Below are 18244 nucleotides of genomic sequence, written 5' to 3' on the forward strand. Positions count from 1 at the left end.
AGAAGTTTACACCACCATCCCAATTGAATAGTTAATAGTTATAACAGAGGCCCACTACGTTAGTGTAAGTTTTTCTGTATATCTGAGGAGGTCCATGGCAATGAAACAAGGAAGAGAACTAAAGAGAGCCCCCACCTCACTCCAGGCCACATCTCTTCAATCATTTTCTTGGTCACAGTCCATGGCCAAGGGCTGGAGACAGAGGTGTGGAGTCAATTTCTCCAAGATTCGGGTTTCCTTTGTTCTCATATTCCCATGAACAAAGACTACTCAGATTGAGGAATCAGCTTCAGTATGACTCTGCTACAGAATATCTGCTATGTCTACCTCCCCTTTCTGAATTCTTTGGTGGGAAGAAAGGTTTCCATTGTTACTGATGTTTTCCCCCAGACTCAAGGCACTTAAATGGTTTCTCCCTGGTGTGACTTTGTTGATGGCGAGTAAGGCTTCCATTCTGCCTGAAGCATTTTCCACACTCCAGGCATTTATATGGTTTCTCTCCTGTGTGAATTCTTTGGTGGCGAGTAAGGTGTACATTACAACTGAAGCATTTTCCACACTCCAGGCATTTATATGGTTTCTCCCCTGTGTGAATTCTTCGGTGGGCAGTAAGGCTTCCATTCTGCCTGAAGCATTTTCCACACTCCAGGCATTTATATGGTTTCTCCCCTGAGTGAATTCTTCGGTGGGCAATAAGGTTTCCACTAAAACTGAAGCTTTTTTCACATTCCAGGCATTTATATGGTTTCTCTCCTGTGTGAATTCTTTGATGGGCAGTAAGATGTCCACTCCATCTGAAACTTTTTCCACAATCCGGGCATTTATATGGTTTCTCTTCTGTGTGAATTCTTTGGTGGGCAGTAAGGCTTCCATTCTGCCTGAAGCATTTTCCACACTCCAGGCATTTATATGATTTCTGTCCTGCGTGAATTCTTCGGTGGACAGCTAGCTGTCCGCTCTGTCTAAAGCTTTCTCTACACACCAGGCATTTATATGGTTTCTTCCCTGTGTGAATTTCTCCGTGGGAAGTAAGGCTTCCGCTCAGGCATTTATGTTTTTTCTCTCCTGCGTGATTTAGAGAATATTCCTGTCCAAAGGTTTTTCCACACTCCAGACATTTAAATATTCTCCGTATATTATGGCTGTTCCCATGCACAGTCGTATCTGCTGTTTCAGAAAATCCTTCTACACCTCGTGGGCACTCATCCTTATTGTCTCCTCTGGGTATTTTTTGAAGGGGTGGGATTTCTTGAGAATTGTCACCTTGGAAAACATCACAATGTTCCCTCTCATTAAGTGGGTTTGTTCCCTCCACCACGCTCAGTGCATCACAATATTCAATGTTCTCTTCCACATCTGAATAAGTGTGATCTCTCCCCATCACTGGATATTCAGTTGCCACCTCCCACACAACATCTGTGGAACGAAAGGGAAACCTGGCATCAACATACATTCAAAGAACAGATCCAAGAAGTAAATCAACTGACACTGAGAATGGAAGAATTCAAAGGACTGATGTCTGGACATTTTCAAGCCTATGTTGGGAAGGCTAGATGGTATTGATAGTTAAATGGAAAACGGCACTTCACTGGGACGGTGACTGGCACAGAGATCCTTCTTAGACACGAACCACAAGTCAGAGACCCAGAATGCAGCTAGAAATCACTGAGTTTGTTCTCAGGCCACCAACTGGTTGATTCTTTGCTCTTCTTAGGTCAACGGGGGATGATGGAATTGGGGCAGTGATACAAGCTGTGTGGATTTTCTGCCTCAGGTGTCAGAGCCACAAAATTCCCTCTGGCCATATTTGGAAAGCTATGTCCTCTAATCTCAGAATGGAACCCCACAAGTTCAGAACAAAATTTTCGTCACCCTCCCTTTCAGTAAACAAGGCAGAGAGAGACTCAGCTCTGCTGAGAAGCAAGGACAGAAGTGATGGAGATTCGCTCATTTCAGCTGAAATCCCTCATGACTCCACCCCACTACATTCAGTTTCCTGCTCCCTCCTCCATATTTCAGAAGCCAGAAGCAGCTGCCAAAATGGGGTGACACTGGCAGTGTGAGTAAGAATCAAGGCCTGTAGGGAAGAATCCAGGGAATGTGTTCTTAATTAACCAGGTTTTTCCCTACAGGCGCAGCTTTAGCATAAATATAGTTTCAGGACTCAGATACAGATGAAGAAAAGGAACACAGAAAGGTCTCTGGCCAATTCTGTCCTTGAATTTTGGAGCAAAACAAACAGTCTGCTAGAACATGCTGAGCCAATAAAGAGATGTTAATAGAAAAAGGATATGACCTGTTATCTTGCCTGCTTCAAAAATCAAGGCTTTGTGTAACAAGATAAAGGCTTTTCAGCCCCAAAGCTAGTTACACGTCATAAAACATCCTGCCCTATCTGTCCTCGTCCATGAGAAAAATGACTTCTGCACCTTGGCTGGGGGACCCCAGCAGCGTCCTGACTCCCTGCTCCAAACAATCAGAAGAGGGGAATCCTACTTAGGGGTGAAAAGATGCTTGGGAAGCTACAATTGCCTCTGCAAGATGATGGATTTTCCTTTGGATGCTGGATTTTACTTAGGCAAATATTTACAGGTCTGGCCCCTCAGAATCAGTTACAAGACTGCTCTATGATGGGGGATGGGGGAGAAGAGAAGGTGTGCGGATGAGCACATTGTCTGGAGTTGCTTTGCGTAATTTCTCTGTGGTAAAGCTCATGCTTTCCAAGTGCAAGGTCTGCGGTTCAATCCATAGTAGTTCTAATTATAGGGGACTCAGGGTTGGGAAATGGCCTTGCCAGAGAGGGTAGAAGAAAGATGCTGTGTATTTTCACAATCTACAGACATCATTTGAGCCTTTATAAAATTTTAAGTACTTGTGAGGAGAAACAAGTTTCAAGATAAGAACCAAGAACCACCTCCCCCCCCCCCAGTCCTTGGAAGGAACCCCAAGCAACACAGGGACCCACAACAGACCTAGGCAGCCTCCAGTCACTCCCTCCTCTTCATCAGAGATAAGCAGCTCTTCCTCCAGCCTGGATACGAGGTCCGGTTTGGCAATCAGAGGTCCTTTCGTCAGAAAAAGAACCCCAGAAAATTATTATTCCTTCTTGCGCTCATCAATTCAGAAATTCCAAGGCAAATTCACTCCAGACCTCCAGAATTACACGACAGGCAAGTAAGAGGGGCTTAATGGAGAGCGGAGAACACGAGGGGCTGAGAAGCTTCCATCCAGTATTGGCCGTTCTGCTCCTGCTCCCAGCCCAGCTGAGACAGAAAAGCCAGCTGAGAAGTCAGAGGCGCAGAAGCCGGCAGACTTCCCTCCGCAGCCACATCTCAGCACAGGTAAGGCAGGCCTGCCCAGACCTAGATGGCCCAGGTGAGCCCGATCTTCTCAGATCTAAGCAGGATTGGTGCTGGTTAGTAGCTGGATGGGAAACCATCCAAGAAATACAGGGTCGCTATGCACAGGCAGGCACTGATAAACCATGTCTTGCCTTGAAAATTCCTGGGGTTGTCTTAGGCGACTTGCAATTTGACGGCACCATACACACACAGTTAGGCGCATAGCCACACCCAAGGCAAAGCCCAGCCTTGCTTTGACCCTCCCACTTTCCCCAAACCAGGCATCTCTTGTCACCTCTTCTGATGCCCTCTCAGGTGGTCCAATGACTGCTAAGCAGGGGCTCCCTCTCTGAAAGGAGAACCCAGAACCCCCCACACTTCAGAGGAAGCCTCATGGAGGGGGGCAGTGATCAGCCATTGGGCCCAGAGCACAAAGCTGCCCACAGCCTTCCTCATTAAGGCCCCCTCCTCTGAGCAAGATGGAGACAGCCCAGGAGAAAAGGACGCTCACCCAGAGAGGCCACGTTCCCAAAATTCTCCAGCATGACTTCCTTGTACAGGGCTCTCTGGGCTGGGCTCAGCAGGCTCCACTCCCCCTTGGAGAAATCCACAGCCACCTCTTCGAAGGACACCCGGCCCTGAAGAATAAAAGGGGGAAAATTAAAAATAAGAGGAGGAGGGAGGAATGGTTATCAATTTATGGACCAACATATGGCTAAATCCTAAGTGTAAGACTGGACCTTTCTGAAAGTTTTTGGATTCACTTCCCACCTTCCTTTAAGGCTCCCTGGGCCTGAACAGCTGGCTGTTCGAATGTCTAGGCCTTGCTAGGCCCAAAGCAAAGCCAGCTCTTGCAAAGGACACCCTGGCTCAGAGACAGAGTCCTGCACCTGGGTGCCAAAACTCAGACGAATAGAGTTGGTTTGACCAGGCAGAATATTTACTCTGAATAATGTCAAAATAACCAAAAGACAGCATTGGACTGGAATATGGATTTGGAATCAACCCAGCAGCCAGGCGGCTTTGAACAATTAAAAAAATTCTTTTGTTTTTAATCATTTGAATTTGTATTTCCCATATTAGAAGGTTTCAGAGGGAAGAAGGCGGTAAAGCAAACCAGGTAAAGCTTAAAGAGCTAAAGATGCAAATTATATTTGTAAAGGTGAATAATAATAACAACAACAACATTCGATTTATATACCGCGCTTCAGGACAACTTAATGCCCACTCAGAGCGGTTTACAAAGTATGCCATTATTACCCCACAACAATTACCCTGTGAGGTGGGAGGGGCTGAGAGAGCTCCAGAGAGCTGTGACTCGCCCAAGGTCACCCAGCTGGCTTCAAATGGAGGAGTGGGGAATCAAACTCAGCTCTCCAGATTAGAGTCCCGTGATCTTAACCACTACACCAAACTGGAATGTTAAAAGGATAAAGCTTGTCACGTATTTTGACTTACTTTGGGAAGAGTTTTGCTGAAGCTCACCTGTTGGGTATCTAACTGTTCTAGGTGGTCTCATTTTAAGAGTTTTTCCATACAGGGGTTGTTATTAAGGAGACAGAAAAGGAATGTGATTTGGATTGGAGGAAGATTATGCATCAAAACTGCTGGAGAGGCAACTTCATTCTATTCCACTTCATTTTCATCCCATTCTGTTAATTTTTGTTGTTATAATGTATGAATGTATTGTAATTATAATGTATGACTTGTTATAATGCATGTATTGTTGTTATAAGGTGTGAATAGTGATTTATTGGACAGCTGTGTGAGTCATTTATTTATTTAGTCATTGAAATATTTATATGCTACCTTTCCACATAGATCCAAGCATCTGATAAAATGGTTAAAAACTTTCCAAACAAAGATTGAGATTAACGTCCCTCCCTCTCACCATTAAAAGACCTCTGCCCTTCACACCCCCTCAAAAGCTAGGACAACTACGCAAGACTTGCAGCGCCTCCTGAAGATCGCCAAGGAAGGGGCTCCCCACCCCCCCTCATGGAGCCCAGTCCACGGAGCAGGAGCCACGATGGAAAAGGCCCGGGCCTGGTTGATGATTTTTATCTGTATTTTGCCTTTTTCATTACTCTTCGATTGTTTCTCTTGAGGATGCTAGTCAGATTCATTTTATATCTTTCCACTTTCACTATGTCTCCCTTTGTACTTAACTACTTCATTTGTTGGCAACTTGGAAGGCAATCATTTTTTTTTCTTTCCCCACAATATGCCAACATTTTCATGGCTGACTTGGAGCAGTGCTTCCTCATCTCCACGCACTGAGATCCCTCTTACACCTGAGATATATGGAGGACATTTTTATAGTCTAGACATGTGGGAAAGAAGCACTCCAGAAATTCCACCATGACATCAGCGACTTCCTCTCTACCACCACTCAATCCACACAAGAAGCACATTTTCTAGACCCCCCACTATACAAATACTGGATGGAAGCACAAGAACCACGTTAGAGCAGAAACCTGCGGTAAGGAGAAGGCCCTGTTCCCCCCAATACAGAGTCAAACTTTGGTTCAGCCCCATGTCTTGCAAGCAGTCTTACCAGGCCTGCTTGCTGAGAAAGGCACAGCCTTTGCTAATAAGCTGCACCTGCACGGCTTTTCCTTCCTGAGAAAGTGGCCTGGGGAAGCCCCCGTGTTCGGTGACGTTCTCAGCTCCTGCCACCCTCCCTAAACTTTCACACTGAGGCAACGTCCAATGAAGAAACGAGCCCTGATTGGTTCCTTTCAGTGGGATGAGGCCCCCTCCACTTTGAAGAAGCCTCTCCGTTTTAGGCACTTTACCATTCCACCACTCTCCACCATTCCAGACCAGTCTTGACCAGTTATGCTACTCTGTAGGCATTCAAGCTGGCATGAATGGACTTCGGCAAGACCAACCAGCTTTGGAACCAACTCAGAGAATGTTTAGTCAGTTAGCCAGCAAGTAGAATTTATCCAGTTAGAACATAAATAGACTAGCAAGCCGTTACTTGTTTTCTGCCTTGCCTGAATGCTTTCATGAGCGGTTTTTGCCTAGCACATGCTCCTATCTTCTTTCTCTAATAAACTCCTATATTTTACCAGCCTGTGTCCCCTGTTGCTTGCTAAGGGGGTACACACACTCAAAAGAACCCAGGAAGCCAGGGGGCTTCAAACAAGCGACCAGAGCTCTTAGAGGCCCCTAGGGGACCTGAATGGCCAGAGAGCCATCAGGGACGGGGGATGAGAGCCTCGGGGTAGATACACCTGCTGACTGCCAAATGTATCTGCATGTCTCCAGCCACCATCCGAAGCAACCAAAGAATCCATCGTCCACAGCCAAGCTCTATGCTACACCCACATCTGTTCCAATCCCAGTGACAGAGAGGCCCACCAGCAGCACCTACAACGGATATCAATCAATCCAGCTTCCTATACTGATTTATTTACAAGAGTTTGACATTTTTGCACCAGCCCTCAGCATTGTAAAATGGGATTCTGCCAGGCAGCTAAGAAGAATCTCTCTCTCTCTCTCACACACACACACACAGTAGGGTTGCCAATTCCGGCATGTGAAATTCCCAGAGATTTAAGTGCAATGTCTGGGGAAGGAGAAGGAACCATTCCTGCCCTGTGACACACACTTCCTCCCCTGCCCTTACCTGAGCTGGCTTCATGGCGGCTCTTTTCACTTCACCACATGGAGGAGAGGGTGGAGAAGGCATCAGGGGGGCTTCTGGGCTGCCTGCGAAGGTGAGAAAGATGACTGAAAAACTCTTTAAGCTACACAAACATCTTCTGCACCAACGTCAGTGAGGCTCTCTCTGGATTTGCCCAGCCATCTTCCCTCCCAGCCACCCGTTTTGCTTGGAGGAAGGTCCTCCCTTCCTCATCCCTCCACCCACCTCCCCTCCTGGTCATGTTTCCTTCCAAGCTTGCCAGATCCATTCCTGGGCACTGAGGAATCTCCGGTCCTGCTGGAAGCCACACCAGTCCCTCCTCCCCTCTGAGAGACCCTCTGGCCTGCCCCACCCCTTGAGGAGAGGCCAAGAAGGGGGAGAGGCCCTGAGGGGCTGGGACGGAAGTGGGAAAAGTCCAGCTGCGGACCTAGCGACTAAACATGTTTCTTTGCATGATGGGAAAACTCCTTCCTGCACGCAGAAAACTAGCTTGCAAAGGAGAAGTTGCGTCTCTGCTTGTCTGAATTAGGTCAGAGACTGACCTCTTCTAGGTGTGCCGAGTGGGGCCTGGTCTTTTTTCTTCCAACCAGCACCTCAAACTGCTGGCCCTGAAAAGATCCTGAAACTCTGGATCATAACCCTGGAACACAACTTCTCCCCCTCCCCGATCTCCCACCCCTCCGGCTGCTCTGCAGCCTTGACCCGTCGCCCCTTCCCCAGCCTAAAAAGGCAAACAGGACCCTTTCCTATTTGTCCCTCCTGCAGGTCTTTGTTCCCCAGCTCTTCTTTGCAGATTGCACAGAGTGGCTCTTACTGAGGCTGCAGGGGGACCCCAGGGCAGGGGGAGGCGTAAATGGAAGGGAGGGGCTCTCCCCCAAATTAACACCCCCCTCCTTTTGCTCCTCCTTTGCATTGCACCCCCCCCCCCCCATATCTCCTCCCCGCAAAGCCCCTTTGAGCTCACCGGATTCACTTCCAGCCATGCAAGCAGCAGCCGAGAAAGAAAGAAAAGACTTCTGCAGGAAACGCTCCCCCCTCCCATGTGCCTCTCTAGGAGTAAAGACTGCCTTGTTTTAACCCTTGGAGAGGCTCTCTCATCATGAAAACTGATTGAGGAGAGAGAAAGGAAAGCGGCCTGCGGGGCCTAGGGGGCTGCCTTGCTCCCTATGTTCCCCCAGGGCTGCTTCGCTCATCTGAACAGGGTGTCCTGCAGGTGCCAGGCTGCACATGGGCGAAATCAACAGGGCTTTCTCTGTGGTGGCCCCTACCCTGTAGAAGGGCTTGCCTGAGGAGGTCAGGAGAGCCCCCATGCTCCTGGCTTTCTGCAAACTATGCAAAACTGAATTATTCAAAAAGGCTTTTTACTCAAATAGGAGGGCTGTATTGTAGGGAGGGGGTCTCAGATGCCTTGCTGATGAGTTAGGGACCATAGACTTCACCACTATGTTGCTTTAAATATGTACTCCTATGTACTACCTGTGCTTCGTGTTGTGTAATGTCAGTCCTAGAATTGATTATGTTCTGTTTCTGTATTTCTTCTGCTCTGTATTGGATTCTTGCTAAGGCTATGTCTTTGTAAACTTGCATCTATTTTTTTTCCTGAAAATACTAGGTTTATTCACACCCCATTAAACTTGCATCTATTTACCGTATGGCATTGTTTATGGAAATGCCCTTGATGCTGTATGGAAATGTACTTGATACGGATTGTACTAATCTCATACTGTGTAATCTGCCTTGAGTCTCACTGAGAAAAGCGGATTATAAATAGTTGGAATATATGTTGCAAGGTCTGACATTCATTCATTATGGGGTTAATGTGCTTAGCTAGTGTTTCTGTTATTTGTGTTGACCTGGAAGAACACCTGGCTCAGAGCCAATAATCTGATTCAAAGCCCTGGAAACTGAGAGCCAAGCTACAAGTGACGCCTTACACAGATTGGACACTTGTCAGTTTGCTTCAAGTTTTGATGGGAAATGTAGGCGTCCTGGTTTTACAGCTTGGCTCTCCATTTCAGCTGCAAGACCAGGATGCCTACATTTCCCATCAAAACTTGAGGGAAGCTGACAAGTGTCCAACCTGTGTCAGGAGTCACTTGTAGCTTGGCTCTGAGATGAGTTTGTAAACTGTTATCGGTCATTAGGTCAGGTGACTTCCTTCCCAAAAAGTCAAGAAGAAGAAAAAGAAGAAGAATCTCCATTATCCATACCTTTTAAAGTTTGTACTCCATAGTGCTGAGATGTAGCTTATTTTGTAGGAACCCCATGTACCTTTTTCCTTTAGAAGTAAACTGTTTTTAAAAGTTAAAGTTAACCCATTTTCCCCAACATAAATAAATATCTAATAAATGGGGCATCCTACATGGAAGGGTCAGGTGATACTGTGCCTATTTGGATGGGTCAGTGGAAGATTAGAACTTTCCCTCTTTCCGAGTCTTGGTTTTTGGAGTCTCCAGGAAAATAAGCCTCAGAAAATAAAGTGAGGAGCCTCAAAATTGGCCTCTCAAAATGAAGGGCAGAGATTAGCCATGGAAGCAAAGAGTTGACTGTGCAAGCAGCACAGATGTGGAGGGTGGAAAGTATCTCCTCTGTGGGAAAATGCAGATGTTTAACCACTTCCCTGACCTATAAGAGCCTGTGTGGAGCAGAGGTTACAATGTCAGAGTAGAGTAAAGCAAATCCCGGTTCAAAGATTAATTCTGCGACCGGAAGTTGCTGTCTGGCTTTGGCCTACCTCACAGGGTTCTTGCAAGGGAGGGAGAAGAAGGGAGGCCACTTTGGCTCCCCACAGGAGAAAAAGCCAGAGTGTGACCTTTTGTTATAAATCTATTATGGCCTACAGTTTGTTTGGAAGGGATGATCTCAGAAGCCATTGCTTCATCTAGTGTTGCTGCGATGAGTCAGAACTAGGGTTGCCAATTCTGGGGTGGTAGATTCCTGGATATTTGGGGGTGGAGCCTAGAGAGGGCAAGGTTTTGGGGAGGGAGGGACCTCAGCAGGGAATCCTGCCATAGAGTCCGGATTACCAAGGAGCTGCTTTCTTCACTGGAACTGCAGTCAGGAGATGGAGAGTGGGAAGGGCAGCCATGGAGGAACGAGAAAAGATCCTCAGGGATAAGAAAGTGGTGCCAGGGATGACGATCAAGAATAATTCCTGTTGTTCTTGCACTTTATTTATTTTTATTTATTTATTTGTTTCAAATTTGTATTCCTCCCTCCCCGCAAGCAGGCTCAGGGCAGATACCAACATATTAAAATACAATTAAAAATGCACATTCGTTAAAAACTATATATTTAAAACAAGATGGTGGACAGCCTTCACAAGGAGGGTTTTCTTTTTCCAGGCTGGCGGAGGCCCAGCCTCAGCCATATGCCTGGCGGAACAACTCTGTCTTGCAGGCCCAGCGAAAGGATAGTAAGTCCTGCCGGGCCCTGATTTCAGCAGACAGAGCATTCCACCAGGTGGGAGCCAGGACCAAAAAGGCCCTGGCTCTAGTCAAGGCTAGGCGGGCCTCCTTGGGGCCAGGGACCACTAACAGCTGTTTGTCCCCTGATCGGAGTGTCCTCTGGGGAATATATGGGGAGAGACGGTCCTGTAGATACGCTGGCCCCAGTCCGCACAGGGCCATATAGGTCAATTCCAGAACCTTGAATCTGATCCGGTACTCCACTGGCAATCAATGCAGCTCACGTAAGAATGGTGTTATATGTGCCTTGTTTGGCACTCTCATAATAACACGCACTGCTGCATTTTGTACCAGCTGTAATCTCCGGGTCAGGCTCAAAGGCAACCCCGCGTAGAGTGAGTTACAGTAATCTAGCCTAGAGATGACCGTTGCTTAGATCACTGTAGTTAAGTCACGGGTTGACAGGTAACGGACAAGTTGCCTGGTCTGCCGCAGATGGAAAAAAGAGGACCTGATAACCGCTGTGACCTGTGCCTCCATTTTCAGGGAGGCATCCAAGATCACCCCCAGGCTCTTAACCCTTGGAACTGGCACTAATGGTGCCCCATCAAGGGCCGGGAGCCAGAGTCCCGAACCTAATCCCTCATGGCTCAAGTACAGGACCTCTGTCTTCGTCGGGTTCAGTTTCAGCTGAGACTGCTTCAACCAACCAGTCACGGCTGCAAAAGCATGTTCCAGGACATTTGGGGCTGAACTGGGCCAGCCGTCCATCATCAGATACAACTGGGTATCATCTGCATATTGATGACACCCAAGTCCGAAACTTCGCACCAGCTGGGCAAGGGGGTGCATATAGATGTCAAACAATAAAGGGGAGAGTATTGCTCCCTGTGGGACCCCACACACCAAAGGGTGGCAGGATGACAATTTCTCCCCAAGCGCCACCCTCTGTCCCCGACCATGGAGAAAAGAGACAAGCCACTGTAAGGCAGTCCCTCGTATCCCCACATCGGCGAGGCGGTGAGTCAGAAGATTGTAATCGACTGTATCGAATGCTGCCGACAGATCCAATAATATCAGCAGCGCCGAGCCGCCTCAATCCAGATGTCTACGAAGATCGTCTGTGAGGGCGACCAGCAATGTCTCTGTCCCATGTCCCAGACGGAACCCAGACTGGAAGGGGTCTAGGGCTGAGACATCCTGCATTATGGGCAGTTATTTTATGTATGTATGTATGTATGTATGTATGTATGTATGTATGTAATTTATGTTCTGCCTTTCTCACTGAGACTCAAGGAGGATTACATAGTGTGAGATTAGTACCATCAGTAGCAAAGCACAAGGGCCGACATTTCCATACTGTGTCAAGAACATTTCCATAAACAATGCCATAGGATAACTGAATCTAAGTTTACAAAGACATATCATTACCAAGGATCCAATATGGCGCTGAAGAATTGCTGAAATAGAACATAATCAGTTCAAGGACTGACGTTAAACAACATGAAGCACAGGTAGTATATAAGAATACATATTTAAAGCAACAGGTAATATGTAAGGCAAGTGAAGTCGATGGTTCCTAACTCATTTATGAGATATCAGGGACCTTTTCCCTACAATACTGCCCTCCTGGTTAAGAAAAAAGCCTTTTTGAATAATTCGGTTTGTCATTTTTGTGGAAAGTCAGGAGGGTGGGGGCTCCCCTGACGTCCTCAGACAGGCCATTCCATAGGGTAGGGGCTGTTAACTGGTATTCTATAACCACCCAACAGCTCCTGCTTGCGAGAGGGGAATCTTTTCTAGTCTGCTCTGAGAGTGTACGTCCGAGTAGAAGGAAAAGGAATCAAAAACAACTAATTCAGAGAACTATAGAATTTATTTAGAAGAAATCTCTTTAAAAATTGTAATACAAAGCTCTAAGGAACAGAACTGTAACATAAGGGAAAACGTGTAATGCATAAAGAAAAATTCTAGAACTTAACTTTATTTCTAACAGTACTCGTCCAGCAAAAGCAAAGGTAATAACATTTGAATTATATATTGTCATGGTATAGCATAATGTCTCACCAATCCAGGAGATCTGTATCGCAGAGAAAGATGCTTAGCTTTCTGTCTGGGGCACTTGCAAGCCAGGGGCTCGTGTTTTTCTCAGCTCTACACCCATCTTTTATACCCTCTTGGGCAAATCTGCCCACCTCTCTCATCCAATCGGATCCCTGGGATTTATCTCATCTTTGGCAAGGAAAGTACCACAATCAATAACATTTTGCAAAACAATTGTAACCTTACTGAATTTCCTTTGTTATGGGACTTGACTCGCCTGTGGTTATATAACTTCCCCTTTTCCCAGAACTATTTTTCCCTCCTGGGTCACTTTAACCCATCTTGGAATTTCCTAAAACATATCACTATCCAACTATGTTTCCATTGCAGCATCCCAAACCTTGTCCCTTAAATGAATAACATCTCTTAACTTAGCCATTACTTATATAACCATCTATCCTGACTACCTTATATGGATATGAACGTGCCTGATACATATATACCTCTGTGTGCATGTGAATATTCTTCTATATGAATACATGATCCTAAGAGCACTAAGAACTCATATCAGGATGAATAAATGAAATAGCAGTTTGAATAAATACTTGAGAGCATTAAACTTGAGAAATAATACTTGAGAGCGTTGCGAGAGTACTAAAGGTTATAACTGATTCCCCTATTCTAAATAGTGAACTAACCTCTTCCCTTTTAAGTTCAACTATTAACTTCATCTGAAAATCCCTGTACTTTCCTTATGAGGAATCATGTTTCCATAATCTCTCTAATCTACCCAATACAACATGAATATACAGCATCTTAAACCATCTGCAGGAGGAGGAAGCAATCTACTAAAGTTGTCCCCCCCCCATCAGTCTTCCTCTCAGCCTCAGTCACCAAATTGAGTAGGGGTCTTAAAGTAAAGATTTGCTAAGGTCAAAAATGGAAGTCTGCATCCTTGCTTCAGGAAAAAGACAGCACGAACTCTCTGTGAACTCTTGTTATTCTGAAAATTTAGCTCAAAAGGAAATCATAAACCATGTCAGCAAAAAGGAAATCATAAACTGTGTCCGACTGCCAAAAATTCAAACCACTCCATTGTGGTCAAGATTCTTCATGGCCCAACTGCAACCCAAACTTTCCAGATCATACTGCCTCTGGCTTTAATAATTGCCAGTGGTTTTGGCAGAACATCTTGTCTTTTAAACAAAGGCTGTTGTGAAATATCAGAGTTCAAACAAAAGGCTATTACAAAACCCCTTTCTCCAGCAAACATAGCTCTTTAACCGTGTGTCAAAAGGAACATGGATTCGAATAGGCCCAAAGCCCGTGTGCAGGCTGCTGTTGATTTCACCCATGTACAGGCTAGCACCTGCAAGAGACCCATTTCAGATGAGTGAAGCTGCCATGGAGGGGCATAGGGAGGGAGGTGGTCCCACAGGTGCGCCTGACCAAGGCCATGAAGAGCTTTGTATATAATAACCAATACCTTAAACTGAGCACAGTAACTGGTAAGTAGCCAATGGCGTGACTGTAGAATGGGAGTGATGTTCAAACTCCTGCTCGCTCCTGATAATAGTTGATCCACAGCAGTTTGCACCAAATGGAGGCACCTAGTTAACTTAGATGGGAGACCAATGTATAGAGCCATACAATAGGCACGTTTTTTAAATAAGAGACAGAATTTATTCCTTGTTGGAACTGTTTTGATGTTACCGTAGCATGGATCCAGGTGGCCAGGTCAGCTGTGCCAAGATAAGAAGCCGTCTTCCAGGCTAGAGTGAGACTGTAGTAAGCATTTTTTGAAGCTGCCTTAACTTGTTTTTCTAGTAGTAGCACGGGATCCAGTATAACCGCTAGGCTCTTCACTGAGTCTGCAAGGGTCAAACAAACTCCATCAAAAGTGGAGAGTACAATGTTTTTCAGTGGTTCACTTTCCAACAAGCATCACTTCAATCCTGTCTGGGTTCAAATTTAATTTATTTTTCACCCATTTCACTATGGCTGTCAGGCAGCGATCTAAGATTTCTACTGCATCCTGAGGGGACCTGGATAGTCAGATATAGAGTTGGATATCATCTGATTTTGATGACATCCAACTCCATAGCTGCAAATGAGTTCTCCTAAAGGTTTTGCGGTTGGGCGGGGTTGTGATTTGGACATGTGTAGCTGCTGCTCCAGCAGATTTATTTTATTGCTATTTCTCTGTTAAATACTTGTTATCTTAGTTATTCAAACATTTATAGGCTCTCTTGAGGCTCTAGCTCTTAGTTCTTTAATCTTGGTTTTTGTTTTGATAGCAGCTGACCTTGCTCGGCTTGAGCAATTACCCCCCGCTCCCCATCCTTTCTGAGATGCTGAACCATGCCTCCTTTTCTGGGCTGGCTAGTAGGGAAGGAGTTTGATTTCTCTCACTTTTTCTAGGTGGCAAACTTGTGTACTCTTTGCTGTTTCCTTTTAACTAGTTTGCTCTTCGTTCCTTTAGTCTCATTTCTGTTTTCGTGCCTAGCCGACTGGTGCTTTTAGTGGCCATTTTAGACTGTTGCTGTGTGTGAGTTTCTGCTTTCTTTCCTCAGCCTGGTTGTGGGAGGTTTTTATTCTATTTAATTGATTTCACGTATCTTATTGTTTGATTCTGATCGGGTGGGTGGTGGAGCAAGGGAAAGTAGAGAATAAGATTAATAGGGTGTAACTACTCTAATTAGTAAGACCTACTGCATCCTAATTACACAGCTGATAGCAATATTCAGCTGCATTTATTTTTCTAGCTGAATTGTGATAACTCTAGTAAGTGGAACCTTACACTACTGCTGTGTTATTATAATATTTTAACTTGTCTTAACAAGTAAACCTAAAGGTTTTATGTAGAGATGGAATAACATGGGAGATAAGGTTGCGCCCTGAAGAACTTGGGACAGAACCTGGAGATAGCTGATTTCTGACGGCAACCCTTTTGAGTCTAAGGCAGTCCAACGCGCATCCTTTGATGCCCACTTCTGTTTCTAAATGCCTCAAGAGGATGCATTGGTCTACTGTGTCAAAGGCTGCAGACAGATTCAGGAGGAGCAATAAGGAGGCGTGGCCTTTGTCTATGTTCAGACAGAGATCATCCACTAATGCTACTAGTGCTGTCTTTGTCCCGTGCCTTGGTCTGAATCCAGACTGGAAAGGGTCTAGAGTGCTAGAGTTTTCCAAGAAGATCTGGAGTTGGTCAGCTACTACTTTCTCAATCACTTTGCCCAGAAAGGCCAGATTAGCGACTGAATGATAATTGACCACATCAGTTTTGTCTAGAGATAGTTTCTTAATTAGCAGATAGATAGCTGCCTGTTTGAGTGGCCAAGTGAAGGTGCCCTGAGTTAGAGATTGATTTACATGAATACAGTTATGCGGTCTCTCATCTGTGTAAATTCTTTGGTGGGAAGTAAGGTGTATACTCGCATTGAACCTTTTGCCACACTACAGGCATTTATATTTCTTATCACCTCCATGAATTTTTTGGTGGAAAATAAGACTTCCAATATCACTGAAGCTTTTTCCTCATTTCAGACCCTTATATGATTTCTATCTTGTGTGAAGTCTGTGATGGAAGTTAAAGTCTCTATTGGTCCAAAGGCTTTTCCACACTCCAGGCATTTATATGGTTTCCCCTGAGTGAATTCTTCGGTGGGCAGTAAGGCTTTCACTACAACTGAAGCTTTTAGCACAATCCAGGCATTTGTATAGTTTCTCCCCTGCATGAATTCTTTGGTGGGAATTAAGGGCTGAACGGTGTTTGAAGCATCTCCCACACTCCAAACATTTATATGGTTTCTCCCCTGTATGAATTCTTTGGTGAACAGTAAGATGTGTACTCCCTCTGAAGCTTTTTCCACACTCCAAGCATTTATATGGTTTCTCCTCTGTGTGAATTCTTTGGTGAACAGTAAGATGTGTACTCCCTCTGAAGCTTTTCCCACACTCCAGGCATTTATATGGTTTCTCCCCTGTGTGAATTCTTCGGTGGATAGTAAGGTATCCACCCCCACTGAAGCTTTTTCCACACTCCAGGCATGTATATGGTTTCTCCCCTGTGTGAATTCTTTGGTGGTCAGTAAGCTGTCCACTCCGTCTAAAGCTTTTTGTACACTCCAGGCATTTGTACGGTTTTTCCCCTGTGTGAGTTCTTTGGTGAGTAGTAAGCTGTCCACTTTGACTGAAGCTTCTTCCACACTCCAGGCATGTATACGGTTTCTCCCCTGTGTGAATTCTTCGGTGGTCAGTAAGCTGTCCACTCCCTCTGAAGCTTTTTCCACACTCCAGGCATGTATATGGTTTCTCCCCTGTGTGAGTTCTTCGATGGGAAGTAAGGCTTCTACTCTCTCTGAAGCTTTTTCCACACTCCAGGCATGTATATGGTTTCTCCCCTGTGTGAATTCTTTGGTGGGCAGTAAACTGTCCGCTCTGACTAAAGCTTTTTCTACATTCCAGGCATTTGTATGGTTTCTCCCCTGTGTGAGTTCTTCGGTGGACAGTCAGTCTTCTTTTCTCACTGAAGCTTTTCCCACACTCCGGGCATTTATATATTTTCTCCCCTGCATGATTTTTTTGATGAGCCGTTAGAGTATGTTTCCATCCAAACATTTTTCCACACTCCAGGCATTTAAATGTTTTCCTTGTATCATGGGTATTCCCATGCATAGTCGTAGTCGTATCTGATGTTTCAGAAAATCCTTCCGCACCTCCTGGGCAATCATTGTTGTCTTTGTATATTTTCTGAAGGGGTGGCATTTCTTGAGAACTGTCACCTTGGAAACCATCACAATTTTCCCTCTCATTAAGTGGGTTTGTTCTCTCCACGATGCCCAATGTATCACAATATTCAATGTTCTCTTCCACATCTGAATACGTGTGTTCTCTCTCCATCACTGGATATTCAGTTGCCACCTCCCACACAACATCTGCGGAAAGAAAGAGAAACCTGGCATAAACACACATACAAAAAAGCCTAGAGCTAAACCAACTGACATTGAGAAGGGAAGAGTTCAAAGGACTGATGTCTGAACACTTTCAAGCCTATGTTGGGAATGCGAGATGGTATTGACCGATCCCTTGTTTGTGACAATGAAATAGAAAACAGCATTTTACTGGGACAATGATTGGCACAGATTTCCTTTTTTGATGTGAACTTCAAGTCAGAGGGACTGACTCAAAATGCAGCAAGAAGACACTAAGTTTGTACTCAGATAATGGACTGGTTGAATCTTTGCTCTTCCCAGGTCAATGGACGATGATGGAACTGGGGCAGTGCTGAAGGCCGTGTGGATTTTCTGCCTGAGCTATCTGATCCTCAATCTTCAATCTAGCTATAACTGGACAGATATGTCCTGCTGTCCTCAGAGGGGTACCTCACAAGTTCAGAACAAATCTTGATCACCATCTCTTTCCTTTTAGTACAACAAAGCAGCGGTGCCCCAATCAAAGTCTTCAGTCCTAGCACCTCTTTTTTTAGCAATACATCATAGGAAGAAAGCAGAAACAGGGGTCCCAAAACAGCCAGGATTGGGCCTCTGACAGGTGGTGGATCACTCTCCCACTCAGCAGTGGTCCGATCCTGACCATTTGGGGCCCCTTTTCGGCCCGTTTTTGCCATCGTGGGCCCAATTTCATCCCTGAATGGCCAGAATTGGGTCCAAAACATCCAGGATAGGTGATGTCAAGGGGTGTGGCATATGCAAATCAGTTATAAGAACATAAGAGAGGCCATGTTGAATCAGGCCAATGGCCCATCCAGTCCAATACTCTGTGTCGCACGGTGGCCA

The 18244-nt window shown here is 45.5% G+C and overlaps 2 protein-coding genes across 2 annotated transcripts; both read right to left on the minus strand.

The window, feature by feature from the left end:
- On the minus strand, positions 1–7979 carry LOC129328012 (zinc finger protein 501-like). The gene is made up of 5 exons (XM_054976755.1): positions 7961–7979; positions 6979–7061; positions 3853–3979; positions 2973–3065; positions 1–1416 (listed from the first exon to the last, which is right to left on the minus strand). The coding sequence occupies exons 1-5, from the start codon at positions 7977–7979 to the stop codon at positions 371–373; spliced, it is 1368 nt and encodes a 455-aa protein (XP_054832730.1). The 3' UTR covers positions 1–370.
- Positions 7980–12333: 4354 nt separating this feature from the next.
- LOC129329140 (zinc finger protein 501-like) lies at positions 12334–17226 on the minus strand. Its single transcript, XM_054978579.1, has one exon. The coding sequence runs from the start codon at positions 17211–17213 to the stop codon at positions 16080–16082; it is 1134 nt and encodes a 377-aa protein (XP_054834554.1). The 5' UTR covers positions 17214–17226; the 3' UTR covers positions 12334–16079.
- Positions 17227–18244: the final 1018 nt, after the last annotated feature.

The sequence above is a fragment of the Eublepharis macularius genome, chromosome 4, assembly GCF_028583425.1.
Source record: "Eublepharis macularius isolate TG4126 chromosome 4, MPM_Emac_v1.0, whole genome shotgun sequence".
NCBI lineage: Eukaryota > Metazoa > Chordata > Lepidosauria > Squamata > Eublepharidae > Eublepharis > Eublepharis macularius.